The 20973-nt window shown below is 36.7% G+C and overlaps 1 protein-coding gene across 2 annotated transcripts in view; it reads right to left on the bottom strand.

Moving 5' to 3' along the window:
- The window catches only part of AP1G1 (adaptor related protein complex 1 subunit gamma 1), a 73794-nt gene that overhangs the window by 36971 nt on the left and 15850 nt on the right, over window positions 1-20973 (bottom strand). For both annotated transcript variants that reach the window (XM_019801516.2, XM_002920952.4), the window contains exons 2-3: window positions 16836-17039; window positions 4970-5094 (exon numbers count right to left, since the gene is read on the bottom strand). In XM_019801516.2, coding sequence (XP_019657075.2) covers window positions 4970-5094; window positions 16836-17036 — 326 coding nt within the window. In that variant the 5' untranslated portion in view covers window positions 17037-17039. The remainder of the gene's footprint in view (window positions 1-4969; window positions 5095-16835; window positions 17040-20973) is intronic.

Raw genomic sequence — 20973 nt, 5'->3', positions numbered from 1 at the left:
CACCCCACTCTGGCATGTGCACATTCTATCTCCCTTAAGGAAAAAAAAAAGATTTTAATATGCTCTACTACTAATCACTTAAAAAAGACAAGATATATATACATCAACCAATACCTTAAAAAAAAAAAATCAGGAAACAGTCGCCACTACTAGAGCACTTAAGATGACCTAAATATCACAACAAAAATACTGTGAAACCTCTAACCTTAGGTATAGCCTTAACCTTGATGTCACATTAATTTTTACACTTTCATGTATTCAAAAGAAGAAAAAAATAGTAACTAGAAAAATTAGCTAATTAAACCACCTTTAACAAACTAAGCTAGGTATTTACACTGAGGTCCAGTATCTGGTGATACAGATATACAAAATCCTATCTCTAACAGACATTGACTACTGTACAAAATTATTTACAAACTAGCCAGGAAGTACACCTTCAGAAAAGCCGAAATATTAAAAGCTTAAACCAGTAAATTCACCTATATATTATAATCAACTTCTATTCAGAAGCTGAATTATTGTACGAGTTATGCTACTTCTTCCAGCTTTAAGAGCACTTGAATATTCTTTAGTTAGTGGTTCTCAGGGCTTTCGGTGGTTAATGGATCTCTGGAAGCCCCCAAGACTGTTTCAGGGGGTCCATGAGAGCCAAACTATTTTTACAATACTCATTATTTGCCAACTGTATTGACATTTGCACTAATGATGCAAAAGCAGTGGTGGGGAAAATTACTGGCACATTACAAATCAGAGTAGTGGCACCAAACTGTACTAGTAGTCACTTTATTCACTGCCACATGTACACAGAGGAAGGAATGAAGGAAGGAAGAAAAGAAGGAAGGGAGGGAGGGAATGAGTCTGTTCAACTTAAGACTGCCTGTGACAAAGCAGTAAAAAAGTTTAGTTTTATTAAATCTTGACTCAAATGCATACTGTTAAATATTGTGTGATGAAACAGGAAGTATGCATAAAGAACTTCTGCACACTGAAGTGACAATCTCAGAGAAAAGCACTTGTGCACTTGCAAGCTAAACTATGAACTTTTTTCTTTCTTTCTTTCTTTCTTTCTTTCTTTCTTTCTTTCTTTCTTTCTTTCTTTTTTTTTTTTTTTTTTGGAGAGAGAGAGAGAGAGCACAAGCAGGAGGGACAGAGGGAGAGGGAGAAGCAGGCTCCCAGCCGAGCAGGGAACCTGATGTGGGGCTCGATCCCAGGACTCTGAGATCATAACCTGAGTCAAAGGCAGAAGCTTAGCCGAGTGAGCCACCCAGGCACCCCTATGAACTTTTCAAATGTATATAATTTTTATACGAAAAATAACTGACAGACAACTATAATTATTAAAATTTGGGTATATGGCAGACAACTTCTGGAAAAAGAGCCAAGTTAGCCTATCACTTCAAGAGCAACAACTGACAATATTTGTTGCCAATGATAAAATCGAAGCTTTGAAGTGAGAGTCAGAATTTTGTAAAATTTGTATTGCCATGATGAACTTCACAGTCTGTCACTACTTTAACTCAGCCAATTTTTCCCAAATGACTTAGGCCTGGTGTTACAAATGTATACATGAGTAAAACATTCCAAGTGGAAACACACCAGTGGGTGTAATATAACAAAGTACCAAACTTCACTGATATGGTTTCAAATTCCACACTGTAACTAATCCTTAAGAAACTACCGCTTATGGAGTTTTGGTATAGTATCAAAGAAGAATATCCACTTATTTGAAAGGCTATTAAGGTCCTCTTCCTTTTTCTAACTACATTATCTGTGAAAGGCTGGATATTCTTCATATAGTTCAATCAAAACATAACACAAGGAATTGAAGGCAGAAACAAACATGACATCTGGTTGCCTTCCATTAGTCCAGACGTTTAAAGATTTACAAAAATGTGAAATAATGCTAATTTTCTCATTCGAATTATTTTTGTTGGAAAATAGTTTATTTCTCATTAAAAACAGTATCTACGTTAACATGTAAAGGGTTCATTACTAGTAATTTTAAATGAAATAATAAATGGTTTTAATCTTCCCTGAACAAAGAAAGGAAAAGAAGGTAAAGCATAAATTAGCCAGGTTTGCTACTTTATAAGAATTTGAGTATTTAAGATAAAAATTACTGATAAGGGGCACCTGGGTGGCTCAGTCAGTTAAGTGTCCAATTCTTGATTTTGGCTCAGGTCATGATCTCAGGGTTGTGAGATAAAGCCCTAAGTCAGGCTCTGAGCTGGGCATGGAGCCTGCATGGATGGCTCAGTCGGTAAGTGTCTGCCTTTGGCTTGGGTCATGATCCCAGGGTTCTGGGATCAAGCCCCAAGTCAAGCTCCTAGCTCAGTGGGGAGTCTACTTCTCCCTCTCTCTCTCCCTCTGCCTGCCACTCTCCCTGCTTGTGCTCGCTCTCTTTCTGTCAAATAAATAAATAAAATCTTTAAAAAAAATAAGATTCTCTCCCCTCTCGCTTTGCCCCTCCCCCCAGCGCTCACCCCTCTTGCCCTCTCTCTCTCAAAAGTTTTTTTCTGGTAAAAATAATATTTACGTCTTAACTACGACTTTACCATTTAGGCTCCCAGTTTCCAAGAATATTTAGTTGACTTTTCATTAATTTTTCAATGATTAAGAACATTTGCATAATGCAAACTCCTAAAATATCATATCCAAGTTTTAAAGATTCCAAGATCTTTAATTGCTTAGAGCTTTTCTAGGCCAATGAACAATGAGGGAAACATTCATTATTTTTATTTAAGATTTTACTTATTTATTTGTCAGAGAGAGAGCACAAGCAGCGAAAACGTCAGGAAGCAGGAGTAGCAGGCTTCCAGCTGAGCAAGGAGCCCAATGCAAGACTCGATCCCAGGACTCTAGGATCATGAACTGAGCCAAAGGCAGAGGCTTAACTGACTAAGCCACCCAGGCACCCCCAGAAGCATTCATTATTCAACAAAAAAACCACTGATACACTATGACGCCCTATAATACAAACAAAAAACAAAAAAACCCTCAACAAAACGAACAAATCCACTCGTTCACAAATATTTTTAAAAAACAAAACTAAATGATCCAAAGTCCTTTAACTTGAGCTTAGACTAGGTGCCAGATCAATTCCCAACTATTAGTTCTCTCTAAAAAAGTTCACTTGAGGCTTGGCTAGGTCTCATTAAAATTCAAAACAAAGATTTCTTCTTTACCTATGTACTTCATTCTTCAATTTTAATCAAGCTACAAACCTATACTTGAGTTTGGTATTAACTCTTTAATATAAACTTGCTGCTAAGCAGAACTGCCAAATCATTAGCATGTGATCGAAGGCTTAAGTAATAAGGGCAACAGAGCATGCAAGAACAAAAATTAAAGAAACTCTCAGCGGCCGAGCCAGAGTAAATTTATAAAAGAGTCATGCTGAACATGTACAATGTAACCTCTATAACACCAAGGATCTCTGCCAATTTTTTTTCATTCTCCCTCCCCAGAACTTGTAACAGCTCCTGGCACACAACAGGTATACAATAAATATTTGCTGAATAAATGAATCAACTTAGTATTTTCATTAGTATTTATTTCAAGGCCAAAAGATAAAATTCTCCCAAAATTAGGGGCGCCTGGGTGGCACAGCGGTTAAGCGTCTGCCTTCGGCTCAGGGCGTGATCCCGGCGTTATGGGATCGACCCACATCGGGCTCCTCTGCTGTGAGCCTGCTTCTTCCTCTCCCACTCCCTCTGCTTGTGTTCCCTCTCTCACTGGCTGTCTCTATCTCTGTCAAATAAATAAATAAAATCTTTAAAAAAAAAAAAATTCTCCCAAAATTAAGTTCACAGACTCAATGTATTTACATGAGACACTCTAAATTTACAACCAAATCATAATTCTCATTTTGGGATTTTTCATTATCCATTGGAAAATTTTAAAGTAGAACATTATTGACCACAGAAAAGTGTAAGAGTTCAACACTACAAATGTGATTACCTATATTCCCTGCTTCCATTTTCTGTCAAACAAATATTACAAACGAAAAAGAAATCTACACAAGGAGAGTAAACCAACAGACACACCAAAACCAAACTAAAACAAACCAAAAAGTACCTTTAACTGGTAAGGCCATCAGAACTTCCATAACTTTCGAATAGACATTTGCTGTAAGAGGGATGCTGGGAAGAACTGCTAATTCCCCTGCTTGGCTACTCTAATTCCTCCATATATAGCAAGCACTTCTCAATTTGTAAGTTAAACAAACATGACTGGACTAGTAAAGCACTCATTAGAGGAAAAAAGACGTACACAAAAATTCACAGGGCTAAGTATAATTTCACGCAACTAAAATCTTGAATTAGACCACTAACAAGCAAGACCTCTTCTTTTACCTTTAAATGGTATTTACTCAGAACATACACTGGTAATTCTTTAATAAATGTAACAATTCATTACTCACAATATTCAAGGTCTTGGAAATATATTGTAAGAAAGCTCTGATTTACCAATACTTTTTCTATTCCATGTAGGTCTAAATTCTTGTTCATTGCTAAACTGTGTTCCTATGGCTGAAGATGTACAGCAATGCCTTCATTTAATTAAATTATCTCCTACCGGGATGCCTGGGTGGCTCAGTCGGTTAAGTGTTCAACTCTTGATTTCGGTTCAGGTCATGATCTCGGGGTTGTGGGATGGAACCCCGCATCAGGCTCTGCACTCAGCTCGGAGTCTGCTGGAGATTCTCTCTCTTCCCTCACCCTCCCTCCCACCCCCACCCCCCTTGTGTGCGCTCTCTCTCAAATAAATAAACAAAATCTTAAAAAATGATAATAAATATTCCCCTACAGAAGTTTTAATCCTTTGCTTACCCTCTTTACATATAACCTTACAAGAGCAATTCAAATATATTCTAGACGGTAAATAAAATCAATAAATAGAAGCTCTTGATGTTATAAGAAAACTTTAAAAACACAAAGTCTTTAAAAGAAGGAAAAGTAAGACTTACTTCTTGATACAGTTTGTCATGAGAAGATGGACATCTTGTCTTTCATCTAACAGCAGCATTGCCCCTAAATAGCCAATGCGTTTGTCTGTGAATTTTTGAGAGGCGATAAGTTTGAGGCACTCCAACTGCAAATTTAAACAAAAGAAAAGAAATTAAGAAATTGCTACCACAATCAGGAAGGAATGTTTTTAACCCAGAATCAGTGGATGATTAAAATAAGTAGATATCAAATCATCTAAGATCTTCAGATATCTTGATAATAGATACCAAGTTCTGGAACAGATCACCTCAGCAAGATCCTATGATATATGCTATCCAAATAATCTATGAGGTTTACTTTACTTCCAAAGGTTGAAATAAATACTTACAAGTATTATAATAAAATATAAATAAACCCAATTCTTAATTTAATCCCCAGGTTGTACTAAACGAGCACCTAGCTTATGCGTATATTTATGGCCTGTTTCCTATTTTGAATAGCAAAAAACTCAGTAACTGGAAATACACCAAAATGCCAAACACTATCTTAAACATCAGGAGTATACAACTGAAAAAGAGACTAACTTTAATATAATGTGGAAAGTGCTGTATTTAGGGCGTGACCCAAGTAGTAGGGAGAATAAGAGTTTAGCATATGAGGAATAAAAATACAGAGGAAAAAAAAAAGCCAGAGGAAATTTCAGGAGTGGAATTAACCTAGAATGTTTTATATGACTTTTGTTTACGTAACTGATAAAAATCCTCAGAGCTTAAAACTCTTTATAGTTAAACAGATTGTCTCTCTACTTAGCCTTTCTTGAACATCACAATCATTTTGATATACTTTATCATTCCATCTTGACCAAAATGGAAAAGGCCAAACGTTCCCTCGATAGTAATGGTTTTCAAAGGGTGTACATAAGTTAGACACTCAAAAAGGAGTTTTGCAAACTATGCTCCTATTAGAATCACTGCAATCCAAGGAAAAGGGCTCAAATGCAGCCTCGCGTTTAACAGTCTAAAATCATGTGAGATTACTCCCCATCTGAATTTGCCTATAAGTTCAAAAGTGAAATTGAGGAAAGTAAAAGAATTTACAAATAAAACTGTTTCAAGTTATTAAAAAATTCCTCTCTTGATGTATCTACACTAAAAACACCTAAAGTTAACAGAGTGACTATACTATCATGAACAAATCAAAGAAGCCTCCAAGAAAAACTAGGATCCAAAAGGGAAACTGAAATGCCTTCTTAAACTGAGATTACATAACAACCCTTCCCTTCCTTCTATGCATTCAATTTAAATTTTAAAAAACAATTTCTGAAATAGAAAATGAAGAAAGTCAGTTTTACAACGTTAGCAGAAAAACTGCTGAGGTGAATGAGAAAACCAGGAGCTAAAATATAATCAGAAAATCTAACTCTTTTTCAAACAGAAGGATTTTTAACCTTCCTATTTAATAATCTTATAAATGAATATTTTAACAGTGAAAAAAGAGTTCTAAAAATCAGGTATCACTGAAATTTTTATCATCCTTATTGAATGATGCTTTTAACAAATACCAGGCATTACACAAATAAATTATGTAAAAATTTGTTAAGATGAACTAATGAGAAAGACAGACGTTACTCTTAGGCATTAATATTACTTTGTATTTTTTAGGCCAAATTTTAAGACAGTCACACTAAAAGTCATCATTGACTACTGAGTACAATTTGTTGCTTTTTGTGACATTTGTTTAAAACTTACCTAAAAATTCAACACTGAAAAGAAAAAACTACAATTTAAAGAGACAAACGCTAAATTAATTTTTAATATTCCCCATCGGTACAGTGACTTTGCTTTAAAAATACACATTTGCTGGGGTGCGTGGGTGGCACAGCGGTTAAGGCTCTGCCTTCGGCTCAGGGCGTGATCCCAGCATTATGGGATCAAGCCCCACATCAGGCTCCTCCGCTATGAGCCTGCTTCTTCCTCTCCCACTCCCCCTGCTTGTGTTCCCTCTCTCGCTGGCTGTCTCTATCTCTGTCAAAAAAATAAATAAAATCTTTAAAAAAAAAATACACATTTGCTTTATGAAGGTGGCAAATTTGAGAGAAAAATCTAAGATTAAAGACTGGAAATGGGGACGCCTGGGTGGCTCAGTCAGTTAAGCGTCTGCCTTTGGGTTGGGTCATTGGGATCGAGCCCCCCAGAGGGCTCTGCTCAGAGGCCGGCCTGCTTCTCCCCCTCCCTCTGCCCCTCCTCCCCCACTCATTCTGTCTCTCTCTCTCAAATAAATAAATAAAATCTTTAAAAAAAAAAAAAAAGACTGGAAATGGCATTTGAAAAACATCCTCCACTGAAGGATTAACTCTCATCATATTCTACATTTCGGTGTCAGGGGCCAGCAATAGTGCTAAGAAAGTACCTTGTTTCATCTTTAAGAATATTATCAAAGTTTTCAGATGTTGAAAAAGAAAAAGGCTGGAGGGTGAACAATGGGGTTTGGGCTAAATATGAGGGGAGGCCATCCAGTTTTGAGCAGCAACCACTAAAAAGACAACTCTAGTATGAGTTACAGGACAGAAGAAAAATAGTAAAATCAATTAAATGTTTCTGCCCCTTAAGTAATAACCTCAAATTCAGTACTACTCTGTCTCACTTGAAGCTACTTGAAAATTCCACCTGAAACATTGCTAACCCACAAATCTAGCATATGCTTTAAGACCACAGTAAACAGTCCAGCTTTTATATTCACCCACAGAGATAAAAAATAACTTTTGGTTTTACTCCAAACTCCCTGAGCAAAGTCAAAAGATAAATGACAAACTTGGAAAAAAGATTTGCAACTCACTTCATAGACATGAAATCCTTTATCAGGATCCTACAAATTTTCAAAAAGACCAACAACTCAATACAAAAATGGACAAAGAATATGGACAGTTGAAAGAAAACAAAAAAAAATTCAAACACATGGAGTTCAACTTCCTCAGAAAACAAATGCAAACCCAACTAGGTAAATTTACTTAAAACAAATTACTGAAATGTACAGCTGAAAAGGGTGAATTACAGATATGTAAAATATGCCTGTGTGAAGTTATTAGACGAGAAAAAGAAATGTAAATGGAACCATACTGAGATACTATTTTTTATCCTGTTGTATTAGCCAAGTTAGACCATCATAGTGGTGCAAGGACATTAGTGAATGGATATAAACTGGTCCAAGCTGTAGAGAGGAAGATCTGGCCTATCTAAATTACAAATACACATACCCTTTGACTCAACAATTCCACTTTTAGGAACTTACACTACCTTTACATTCACACATGAGCAAAATAACGGTTATTATTCAATTGTAGTATTAGTTTAAGCAGTAAGACTGGAGGGGCACCTGGCTGGCTTAGTCGACAGAGCATGTGACTCTTGAACTCACGGTCCTGAGTTTGAGCTTCATAACGGGTGTGGAGCTTACTTAAATTAAATAAATGAATAAATAAATAGTAAGACTGGACATAAATGTCCATTAGTAAGGCATCAGTTTAACAAATTATGATTCATAAATATCAAGGAATACGGGCACCTGGGTGGCTCAGTTGGTTAAGCATGTGTCTTTGGCTCAGGTCACGATCCCAGGGTCCTGGGATCAAGTCCCACGTTGGGCTCCCTGCTCCGCGAGGAGTCTGCTTCTCCCTCTCCCTCGGTCCCTCCCCCGGTCCGTGCTCGCCCATTCTCGCGCTCTCACTCTCAAATAGAATTAAAAAAATATATATATCATGGAGTACTATGCTAGATACATTACCATGAGTATGTCAAAAAAGCTGGAAAGAATGAGGACATGGGGTAATCTTCAAGAAAGATTATTAAGTAGACAGTGCACACACATGTATTTTACAGTGGAAGGGGCATTTCCATTGCCTGGAGATGTACAGAATCTCTCTGGAAGGACAGACAGGAGACCGTTGCCTATAAAAAGGAAACTAAGTAGGGGCACCTGGGTGGTTCAGTCAGTTAAGCCTCTGCCTTTGGCTCATGATCTCAGGGTCCTGGGATCCAGGCCCGCATCTGGCTCCCTGCTCAGAGGGGAGCCTGCTTCTCCTCCCTCTACAGCTCCCCCTGGTTGTGCTCTCTCGCTCACTCTCTCCCTCTCTCTAATAAATAAAATCTTAAAAAAAAAAAAAGGAAACTAAGTGTCTGAAAGTAGACAGAAAGCAGGGTTTTCATCATATATTCTTTGTATCTTTTTTTTTTTAAAGATTTTATTTATTTGACAGAGATAGAGACAGCCAGTGAGAGAAGGAACACAAGCAGGGGGAGGGGGAGAGGAAGAAGCAGGCTCATAGCCGAGGAGCCTGATGTGGGGCTCAATCCCATAACGCCGGGATCACACCCTGAGCCGAAGGCAGACGCTTAACCACTGTGCCACCCAGGCGCCCCTATTCTTTGTATCTTTTAAATTTTGCATCAGTGAAATGTCATTACCTATTCCAAAAATAATATTGGACTAGAAGGGAAAAGTTTAAAACTGCAGGATAAAGGGAACTTATATCTAACTCATGGCTTAAAAAGCTAATATAATAATATTGTAATTAAAAAGGAGGGAAAAAAACAACCTAGGGCAATTATTCCCTCTCCTAAATTGAGTAATATGTAATTTCAAAGATTAACAAAAGAGCGTATGAGTCTTGGAATTGTTTTATGCAAAGACCTTGAAAATTTAAGACCAAAATCTTTTGAAAATACAACTCAGTAAATGGGAACAATCAGCCCTTTTTAAATAACTTACATTCATAATGAATGATTACTGTGCTATACTATTACACCAGTGATGCTCTAAGAGCTTAAAAAGTTATGTCCATTCCTTATCTCTAGTCCCCACGATGGCTGTTTTCCTTTTGCTGGCAGTGTCTTGTATTTTTCACCAATTATCCACTTCTTCCTTGTCAACAACACTCTTATTACTGACTTTTCAACAGCAACCTTCTCACTCTCCCAGTTACCTTCCATCCCAAAGGTCTGACTGCGGTAACTTTTAGCTATTCACTGATTTTCTTTATATTTGCTTTCCAATTGTTTTTAAGAAGCTGTGATTTTTCTTTAACTTCATAAACTCCTGCTGTGTAAAAATCAATGTGCTAGACATCCTCACTGATCCCCAGTTAGAAGGGCACACAAAAGGAAACCAACATTTGGGTATATATCCTAAGTATATATCATAGGATATATACGTATCATATATTATGTCACACTGTGACAATTATGCACCAACTACTATGAAAACAAGTTAGAAAGGGCATTCATTCAAGGTGAGAAACAATAAGGAAACATTAGAGAAAGATTCCTGTCCCTTTATATAACACATACTGGAACAGAAAGAAATGATTTGATTTAGGAGCCCTAATGCTGGTTCTAGCTTAAGAGACCTAAGCAAGTTATTTCAACAACCTGGGACTCAGTTTCCTCTTCACTAAGATAACTGGGCCATGTCGTGAAAGGCAACCTTAAGGCTGCTCTCCACTCTCTGCTTTCAAGGCAAACACAGTAGTCACTAATTCTCTACAGCTGATCCTTGAAGTGGCCGAAGAATTTTTCTCAGCAGAAACATTCCAGGCAGCCATTAGCAAGTCTTGGAATAAGTATAAGGCCTTAAGAAAGTGGTTTCCAAACCTGACTGATCAAAATCACTGGGAGAGTTTTGATATATGTAGGTCACCCCCGAAATATCCTGATGGAGTATGTACATTTCAGGTAAAGCCTGACAATTGGATTTTTATAGACATTTTCTAGATGACTCAATATTCCAATTTTCTCCAAATTTCAAAGCAATTTTTTTTTAAGAAAGGTTTTTGGCCTTGTTACGTTTTTCTAAAGCAAGTACAAATATTGCCTTTAATCTGGTTGCCCTTGAAAAAAGTTGCACCTATTTTGTTAGCTTTTAGAACAATTTTCCACAAGGTCAAATGCATATATACATTTGCTTCTTAATTTTAAAATTTAAAATCTAAGCTTTATGGTGTGAACAATCACCTGATGAAAAGATGCAATTAAACTTCAATGGATCTGCAAATGATTGGTTAGGTCTTTTAAAAAGTTTCCTTTATTTCAATTTAATATTCAGAAATAACTTTCTAGTTTACACAGACACACACATATTTGAAGAATAAGCTTGTTTAACTGCTTTACCACTATGTAGTCTGGCACCATAAAAATCTCATTATATGAGACCAGTCTGTTTTTTTGTTGTTCTGGCGGGGGGGGGGGGGAAAAAAAAATTAAANAATAAAACACTTAACATTGCTATTGCATATCCCATTTCTCCTCTTGAGAAAATTTATTATGAAATATTTCACTCAAAAATACACAAAAATCATTTACTACTCATTGAGCCACCAGCCAGCTTTAGCAAATCTGAACATTTTACCCTACTCATTTTATTTTACATTTTTTAATATTACAAATTCAGTTGAAGCCCTCTGCCTCAATCCCATTTCCCTACTCTCCATCCCAGGAGTAACCAAAACTCAAAATTGCTGTTCATCATTGCCATGCCATGTCTTTACTACATATATTGAGACAACTGTTTTTGAACGTTTTAAGCTTTATATAGGTATTATACTATATTCCTGTTTTTTTCATTCAACACCTTTGAGTATTACATTCTGGCAAGAAATTCTAATTCAGTTATATTCATTGCTACTATAGTATCCCACTTGTGAAGATACCACAACTTACCTATTCTTTTTGTGGACATATAGATTATTCCCAATGTTTTCATATTAGAAATAATGCTGCAATGAACTCTTACAAACATCCCTTGTTAAATGGACAAGATTCTTGATCAGATTCAGGTTTTTCAGTTTTTATTTTGTCTTAGCAAACACGCTTCATAGGTGGTGGTATGAACTTTCATCAAGAAGTATGTCATTATTTCTGGTGGTTGCCTCTCTTTTGTGACAGCATCAATGATGATCATCAGGGATTACAAAAAGGTAATATTCTAATTCTTCCATTCTTTCTTTCTTTATTAGCCGGACTTGTCCTCTAAGAAGCATATGTACCATTGGGTACCCAAGAGTTCCTTTGAAAGGAACTTATCAATAATTCCTCCAGAAGGAACTACTGGTAGGAAAGGCAGGATAAATGTTTCTTTCCTTTTAATAACCAGTTTTCAAAATGAGACCCTAGTATGCTCCAGAGATGACCAATGGAGTTTTTAAAAATTTGTTTAGTACTTATGAACTCACTGGGACTCCTGAGTGGCACAATCAGTTAAGCGTCCGATTCTTGATTTCAGCTCAGGTCATGATCTCAGCATCGTGAGATCGAGCTCCATGTCAGGCTCCGCACTCAGTGTGGAGGCTGCTTGAGATTCTCTCTCTCCCTCTCTCTCTGACCCTCTCCCTGCTCACTTTTGCACGCACTACTCTCACCCTCTCTCTCTCTCAAATAAATAAATAAAATCTTTAGATAAAAAAATTAGGAACTCGCTGATATAAACTTACTTGGTATATTCAATTATAATTATTCTTATTAATGCTCAAATTTCCTTATTTTGGGGCACAAGAAAAAGCCACTTCTGGTGGCTACTAAATCCTTTTAACATGACCTCTGGAGTTTTTGCTTTCTGGCACAGTAAGACATTTCAGGCTTATTTGGGGCACAATGTGGGCTCAGGGGTGCTCAAGACAAGGATGCCTACTATCACCATCCAATTACAAGTACAGTGTAGTAAAGAAAGAAGAAAAAAAATTATTAAGGATGGAAAGTTAAGGAATTGCCATTGCTTACAGACAATAGTATTGACTATATGGAAGCAATGGAACCTACAGGGACTCTCTGAACCAACTGCAATAATGTTGCTAAGGAGATAAATATGCAAAAAGGAATTATATTTCTGTATATCTAAAACCTAATTATTAAAGTTTTAACAGTGCTATCTGCAATAGGAAGAAGAGCTCCAAGGAACCTGTAAATTTCACCAAAGGTTTGAAAGACTTTATAGAGAACACTGTAAAATTCTAAAGAACATAAGGAAATGAAGTGCTATACTGTACTGACGGAAGGGAAGACTACTGTGGACAGGGAAATGAGTATAGCATGCCAGGCCGGAATAGGAAAGAAATAGACAATGCAAGTCCAGCCTGGAGAGGGTCACCAGCCTACTATTGCCATAGGAAAATGTGGATCCACTTTTGCCAAATCCTTCCGATTTTCCAAGAGAAACTAGAAATCCAGATTTCCACGAGAAGTTCCTTGATTTTTATGTTGGCAGCAAATTCAAAAAATTTAACGTGCTGTGCAAAACAAAACACAACTGTGAAAGAATCTGGCCTCCAAGCCACCATTTTTTACTCCTGCAATCTACCCATTTCTTTAGATACTCAACTTTATTTCTGGGTCTTATTTAAGCCAGACACATGACAGGTTACAAACCCTACAGGAAATTTATCACTGCTTCTGTTGTAAAAATGTTGAGGATGCAGTCTTTTACATTACTAAGAGACTCCTAGATAAAAGACCCATATAAGAAAATCTATTTTAGGGGTGCCTGGCTGTTTCAGTTGGAAGAGCATGAAACTCTTGCTCTTGGGGTCGTGGGTTTGAGGCCCACATTGGGTGTAGAGATTACATACATACATAAATAAATGAAAATCTATTTTGGAATTCAGTAATTTTTCAGAAAAAATGTTTTGTTGTTCTCGAGGAAATGGTAAAAATCAGTAATATCTGAGTTTTCTATGTACAAAACATAAACCATTTACTCATCTATTAATCTTCATAATAACCCCACACAGTAGTATGAAGATGGTCCCCATTTTACAGATGAGGAAACTGAGAAAAGAAAGGTTAAGGATCAGGACATGCCTGGGTGGCTCAGTCAGTCAAGCCTCTGCCTTCAGCTCAGGTCATGATCCCAAGTTCCTGGGACGGAGCCCTGCGGCGGGCTCCTTGCTCAGCAGGGAGCCTGCTTCTCCCTCTGCCTGTAGCTTCCCCTGCTTGTGTGCTCCCTCTCTCTCAACAAATAAATAAAATCTCAAAAAAGGGTGGGGGGGGAGGTTAAGGATCTTGCTCAAAATCAAGATAGTAAAGTAACGAAGCCAGAATTTACATCCAGGAAGTCTGGTTCCTGTAGTCACGCTCTTAAATTCTGGTTTTAACAACCACAAAACTGAATTCTTTTTCTTGGCTTAGCTGCCTCTCCAACAGCAAGCACAGTGACTTTGGGTTCTGAATTCTTCCCTAAATAGTTTTTTTAATAGACGTATGCCACCTCAAATCCACTGTACAGCAGGTCAGGGCTAAAGTAATTAAACACTGAATAAATTTATTTAGATTTAACGTATACAAAGAATCAGTTTTAGAGTAATATAAAGTTGAGTTCTAATCCTCTCCCTAATATTTGCTAGCTATGTGAATTTAAACAAGTCCCTTAATCTCTAAATCTCAGTTTTCTCATGCAATATGAGTATATTACCTACCTCGTGGGTTTTATTATAAACTTGAAAGACTTTTCAAATGTGGCTACTAGAAATTTTTAAATTATACATCTGGCTCGTATTTTTATTTCTATTGAACAGCATCAAGCTAGATACTGCAGTAAAAAGTAAAAAGAAACAGGTGAAATTAGTTTGAATAATAGATTTTATTTAACCCAATATAGCTAAAATATCATTTCAACATATAATCAACACAAAAATTATTGGTTAGATATTTTACAACTTTCTTTTGTACTAAGGCTTCTAAATACAGTATATATTTTACACTTACAGCACATCTCAATTTGTATACTACATATCCATCAGAAATATTTTAACTGTATCTAGATTTCATAAAATTTACAATTGATAAAGTAGATTCACATACCCAAGTTGACTAAAACATTTAAAAGTTTTCCATTAACTGCATCAGATACCCCCCAAAATTTTATTTTCCTTTAATATTCACCTCAGTTGAACTAGCCACATTTCAAGAGACCAGGGACTACGCAGCTAATGGCTATCCTAATGAACAGCACAAGTCTCACAAGTCTAATAAAATGCAATAAACGGTAGCTGTTTTTAAACATAATTAAATGAAAATGGTACTGTGATTCATACATGCAGGTGAGAGAACCTAGATAGGAATCTTTTTATGGGTACATTATAAAGGAATTTCTGATAGGCAGGGCATCAAATTACTGATTTGATAGTGCCCTGATTTATTCAAATAGAGGAAACAGATTAAGGAACTTAAAATTATGATTCCTATTCCCATTCAGAAAAACCTTTTCTTTGGTACCACAATTTTAGTACAGTTTCCTTGAATATTAACACTTTCCACCTAAGAATTAAATGCTTTATCAAATAATTAAATTCCAGAACACCCAAAAAATGCCGTCTAGTAAAGTTGGAAAGCATATTTTATTTAAACATAGTAATGACTCAAAATTATAGAGTGCTCTTCCACAAAATGAAATATCATCAGTCTTAAATCTATCGTATGATTTTAAATTCAAAAGTTGGTCTTTAAAGAACTTCTTTAACTCAATGATGTTAATAGTGGTTAATGTTAATAGTGGTTATTTCTGAGTGTAGGGATTAAGAGTCTCCCCCTCTCCACCCCTGACTATCTTTTACAGCCCAACATATCAGATTTCTATAAATCTAACCTAAATGCGCCCACTTAAAATCAACCAACAAAAACATATGGACATCTATTTGCTTTATACTATGACATGCACTAAATGTGCAACCACCTGGATCGCTTTTTGATGTGGTAAAAGCATATAACGTGTTCTATTCAGAGGAGACAGCTGTTGTTTTTGTTTGCCTAGTACCTGGTCCTCCTTTCCTCTGATATTAACACCTCAATTTTCCTTTGGGAAATTAATGCTCCCCCACTCTCAGTCTTGTATTTCTAGAGAAAGTTACCTCATTCTCAGCCCCAAGATAAGCATAAAACTAACCCAAGTCTGTCTGATAGGATTCAATCCTATTACTGTTTTGTTTTAACTCAGAGGTCGGGGGGGATCTCCTTTCACTGGACTTACTGAGCTGAACAAACAATAAACACGGCCATCTTTCAAGGTAAATTAAATATATCAAAACATTAACAATAGTTATATTTGAATAATGGAAATATGGGTGGTATTTTTCTCCTAATGTTGCACATTCTTTCAATTTTGCAGTCTTTTCCTTAAAAAACTATTTAGCATATAATACAGTTCTTAAAGTAAGTGAGATAAAATTTAATAGCATTAATAAGAATTATAAACAACCCACTATACCCTTCCCTGTGACTCAGTCTCCCTTATCATGTATAAACATGGAAAGAAGAAAGCACTTACTACCAAGAATATCATTCTCAGAGCTTAAACTGGCTATATCTAATAATATGCATTTGTGTGTAGGAGAAAATCAGGAGGCAGACCTCCATAGTGGCTACAGCATCAAGTAATGAGGTAATTATGACAAAATCCATAAACGCTACTATGTGGCAACCACTTAATTTCTTTTACTTAGAAACATGCTCTAAGCATTCCTCCTTATACCAGCTTACATACAGAATATAATTAAGGCAACATTTAGCAAGCATTTCTTAAATATTCATTATAGTCCAGCCCCTTTGACAGACCAATCACAAGCTACTAGTTAATCCTGGTTAATCTTTAAACAAGCTAGTTGCCACCATCAAAACATACTCTAATTCACATAATGAGATTCCCAGTGGAAAGCACAATTGACAGCAATATCATGCCTTTCCAGGTCTGCAACTTTCTCAATTCTCCCCTCAGTTCCACAATGATCAGACTACATGACTATCAAAAGTATCTTGCCTTCCCTGACAGGAAAAGATTGACCGACCCTCCCTGAGCTACTGTCATTCAAACAAGAGTGCCCTTGCTAGAGGTGGTCTCAGCCCAGCCTACCTGTCCAAAGTGAGCAGGGTAGCCCAGCATGTGCATATATAGTAATTTTGCCACATTCCGACACCGGTATGTATTGTCTTCTTCTCTAAAAGATGATCGGATTGCAGCACATTCTTTCTGGATCATTTCTCGTTCTTCGGCTTGCGTTCGGGCTGTCCGGATGGTCCGGATCAGCTCCCGCAATCTGATGGGGGCTGGCATCCTCTGGATATGGAAAAACATTAAATAAAAATGTTCACATTTTTTACTACCAAAACCATTCACACAACTTCCCACAAAAATTTCTAATTTTTAAGAATTTAAGTTTGCTAAGTCCAATGATACAAAGCTTCAGCAAAGCTATTACATAAAAACTCAACTCAGTACATTTCTGGAAAGAATACAAACAAAAGTGTTAAGTATTAAATTACGCAAGATAAGACACAGAATATACCAATATGTAAAATCCGTCATAATTATCAAAATATCTTAGAAACAAACTCAACCCAAATCTTTTTTCAATCCTTAAAGTAATTAAGAAAAAGTCCATGCCTAACCTTAAAGAAGACAAATATTTTCTGCTCAACTGTTAATATAATACAACAAATTAATTTTTATTATGTGAGTTTAGGATTCAAGGTTAATTTTTTTCTCCATATAGAAATCTAGGTGTGCCAGCACCATTTGTTGAAGGAATACCCTTTCTCCTATTGACTAAACTTGGCCTCTCAACAAAATTTGATTCAAAATGGGTCATAGCCCTAAACAATAAAGCCAAAACTAAAAATCTTCCACTAGAAAACATAGGATGAAATCTTTGGGAACTTAGGTTAAGCAGAGATTTCATATACAACAAGCACAAAATATGAAAGAAATAATAAATTTGACTTGACAAAATGCTAAAACTTTTGCTTTTCAAAAGATGCAAATAAGGCAAACAAATAAGGCAAATAAAATTCCTATTTTACAAAGGACATGTATTCAGAATATATAATTTTACAACTCAATAATAAAACATCTTTTTTAAAAATGAGTAAAAGATCTGGAGAGACACTTCTCAAAGAAGATATATGAATGGCTATAAACACATGAGAACATGCTCAGCGTCATTAGTCAGCAGGAAACTGCAAATTAAAACTATAAGATAGCACCCTACACCATTAGAATGGCTAAAATTTAAGACTGGCCATACCAAGTGTTGATGTAAAACTAACTTTCTTTTTTTCTCATTTTTTTAATTCATTTATAATTACTAAAAACTCAGGAACAACTCAAATGTCCAAAACTGGTAATTAATAATGGTATACCCACATAAAAGAATACTTCTCAGAATAAAACAGAACACAACATGCAAGTGTCTCAAAAACATTACGCTGAGCAAACAAACAGGAACAAGAAAGTACACACTGTATGATTTCACTTACATGAAACTCTAGGCTAATCTATAGTAATGCTAAAGAGATCAATGATTGCCTAGGGTTGAGGGTGGGGATGGGAATCAACTGGGATGCAAGGAAACCTTTTGGGGTGACAGAAACGTTTATGATGGGTATATAACCCCTCAAAATTCATTGAAATGAACACTTAAAACAAGTGCATTCTATTGTATGTATATTATACCTTAATAATGTTAAGAAAAATGATAAAAATTAGATAAAAACATCATTACAATCATCTTCAGTACATACAAGCTGTGAAATCCTTAAACCAGTAATTCTCAAAATTGTTTCTAACAGCACAAACCAGGGAGATATCCCAGTCCCATTAGTTCACTATAGCATCACTCCTCAAGGTAGGGATAGTATATCAGGAACTTAGAAGAGTTTTCTAGGTATTGGTATGTTCCTTCCTATGGCCCTCTTAAGATCACATATACTAAACTATATAAAGCTACCTGTATAATATTTTGTTACTTTTTAATAGAAATACTGTGGCCCTAGTGTTTGAACATTTGTACATTCACTGTCTTCATTATTTCATTTGTCCCAACCCATTTTGAAGTAAGGGCAGAGATCATTACCCCTGCTTTGCCCGTGAAGAAACTTTATCTCAGAGCAATTGTGCAACTTAAGATCACAAAGGTGGTAAGTGACAGGGCCAGCACCTGAACTCCAAGGATTAGAACTCCAAGGCTAGAGTTCTTCTCAATACTTCAAAAATGGACATTATCTTTACAGATAATATTATATGATTGCTAGGATTTGTTTCAAAATACTCCAGGGGAAAATAAGTATTGAGGGAAAAAATGAAACAAAATGGGCAAAACGTTGATCACTGCTGGGGGCATATGATAAGTATATGAAGTTGCATTGTATTACTCTATTTTCACGTATATTAGACATTTTCATAATCAAAAGCTTTTTAAATGTCAAAAAGTGGGGTGCCTGGGTGGCTCAGTCGGCTAAACCTTTGCCTTCAGATCAGGTCATGATCCCAAGGTCCTGGGATCCAGCCCCATGTCAGGCTCTCTGCTCAGATGGAAGCCTGCTTCTGCCTACTCTGCCTGCTTGTGCTCCCTCCTTCCCTCCCTCCCCCTCTCTCAAATAAACAAATAAAATCTTTAAAAATATAATAAGTAATAAAAATAAATAAAGTCAAAAAGCTTCAATAAACAAAGCATTTAAGTCCTTAAAATTTTTTACAAATTGGGGCACCTGGGTAGTCAGTCGGTTAAGCATCTGATTTGGTTTTGGCTCAAGTCCTGAACTCATGGCTCATGATCACGATCCAGTCCCGCATCCAGGCTCTGTGCTTAGCATGAGTCTGCTTGGATATTCTTCTCCCTCTGCCCCTTACTCTGCTCATGCACATGCATGTGCAAGCGCGCGTGCTCTCTCTCCCTCTCTCTCTCAAATAAATAAATACATCTTTTAAAAAAATATTATTTGGGGTGCCTGGCTGGCTTGGTGGGAGATCATGTGACTCTTGATCTCAGGGTTGTGTGTTCAAGCCCCCCACGGGGTGCAGAGATGACCTAAATAAAGATTTTTTTAAAGAAAGAATTTTATTTATCATTAACCCAAATTTCGTGTGTGGGGAACAAAAGAAGACTATGGCAACTAAAATCAATCAAGGTCAAGTAGTAATACTCTGCTGGAAAATAACTTTTCTCTACGAAGGCCTCAATGAATCTATGAAGCAAACAAGACTATCAGAAAAAGCCCAAATCTATTTCCAAAACACTTAGCCCAAAAAGGGAGGGATAAGTCACAAGAGTTTAAGCCAGCTGAGAGAAAAACAAGTTACCCGGAGCGATTTCTCAGTTCAGCCAGAGTCACAGACTTACAATGTATGCCACTAGCTTTTTATGGAGGAAACTGACCAGACTGTTAACTACCTTGTACAAGGTCAAAGAATTAATTACTAGCCTGACTCACATCTTGTGATTCCCCCAACCAGCACTCTTTCTCCAGCACCAGGCTATCTCTAGAGAAAAGCAGTAATTTTTTTCCTTGGCTGTGACAACTTACTTCTACTTATTTCTTTTTTTTATCACAAGAAAATGTCTTAGTAGGCATGAATGGAAAAGTTCATTTACATAATAAAGAATTTAGTATATTTCAAAATACATTCTGAGTTCAAAACTAAACAAAAAGTTCTAGTTCCGGGGAAGATGGAGTAAACACACTCCATGGAGACGCCTGTCTCTCCCTCTGACCACAACTATAAATCCTGGATAAAATGCATGGCACAGCAACCCAAGGACTCGGAAAAGTAAATGACAGCGCATTCGAGAAAGACAGCAGAATTTCAAGTTCCATCAAAATGGCGAGAGGTTATCATTTTTCCTCCAGTACTGCCCAGCCTGGACCCAATGACAACCCAAAACCCAGAAATGCTCACTGAGTACAGACAAGGTGCTCTAAGAAAAACCCTCTCTTTCTGGTCCAGGAAGCAGGAAAAGAAGGACAGTAGAAATTCTCTTTTGGCTTTTTATTTTTTCCTTCCCTCCACCCCTGCCTCTAGGCAACACTGCAATGGTGGTGGCTGTGGCAGAACAGCAATGAATTAACAGGCAGGCATCTAAAAACTGGGGAAGGGGAACTCATCTCTCTGACCAGAGGAGCTGTGATCTTAAGAGTGTGGAGTAAATCACTTTCTATTCTCCCACTCCATGATAAAAGAATTCACCAAGAAAATACAACAACCCTAACTGCAA

This window comes from Ailuropoda melanoleuca, chromosome 12 (genome assembly GCF_002007445.2).
Source record: "Ailuropoda melanoleuca isolate Jingjing chromosome 12, ASM200744v2, whole genome shotgun sequence".
In the NCBI taxonomy this organism is placed as follows: Eukaryota; Metazoa; Chordata; class Mammalia; order Carnivora; family Ursidae; genus Ailuropoda; species Ailuropoda melanoleuca.
This window is presented reverse-complemented; position numbering and strand designations above follow the sequence as displayed.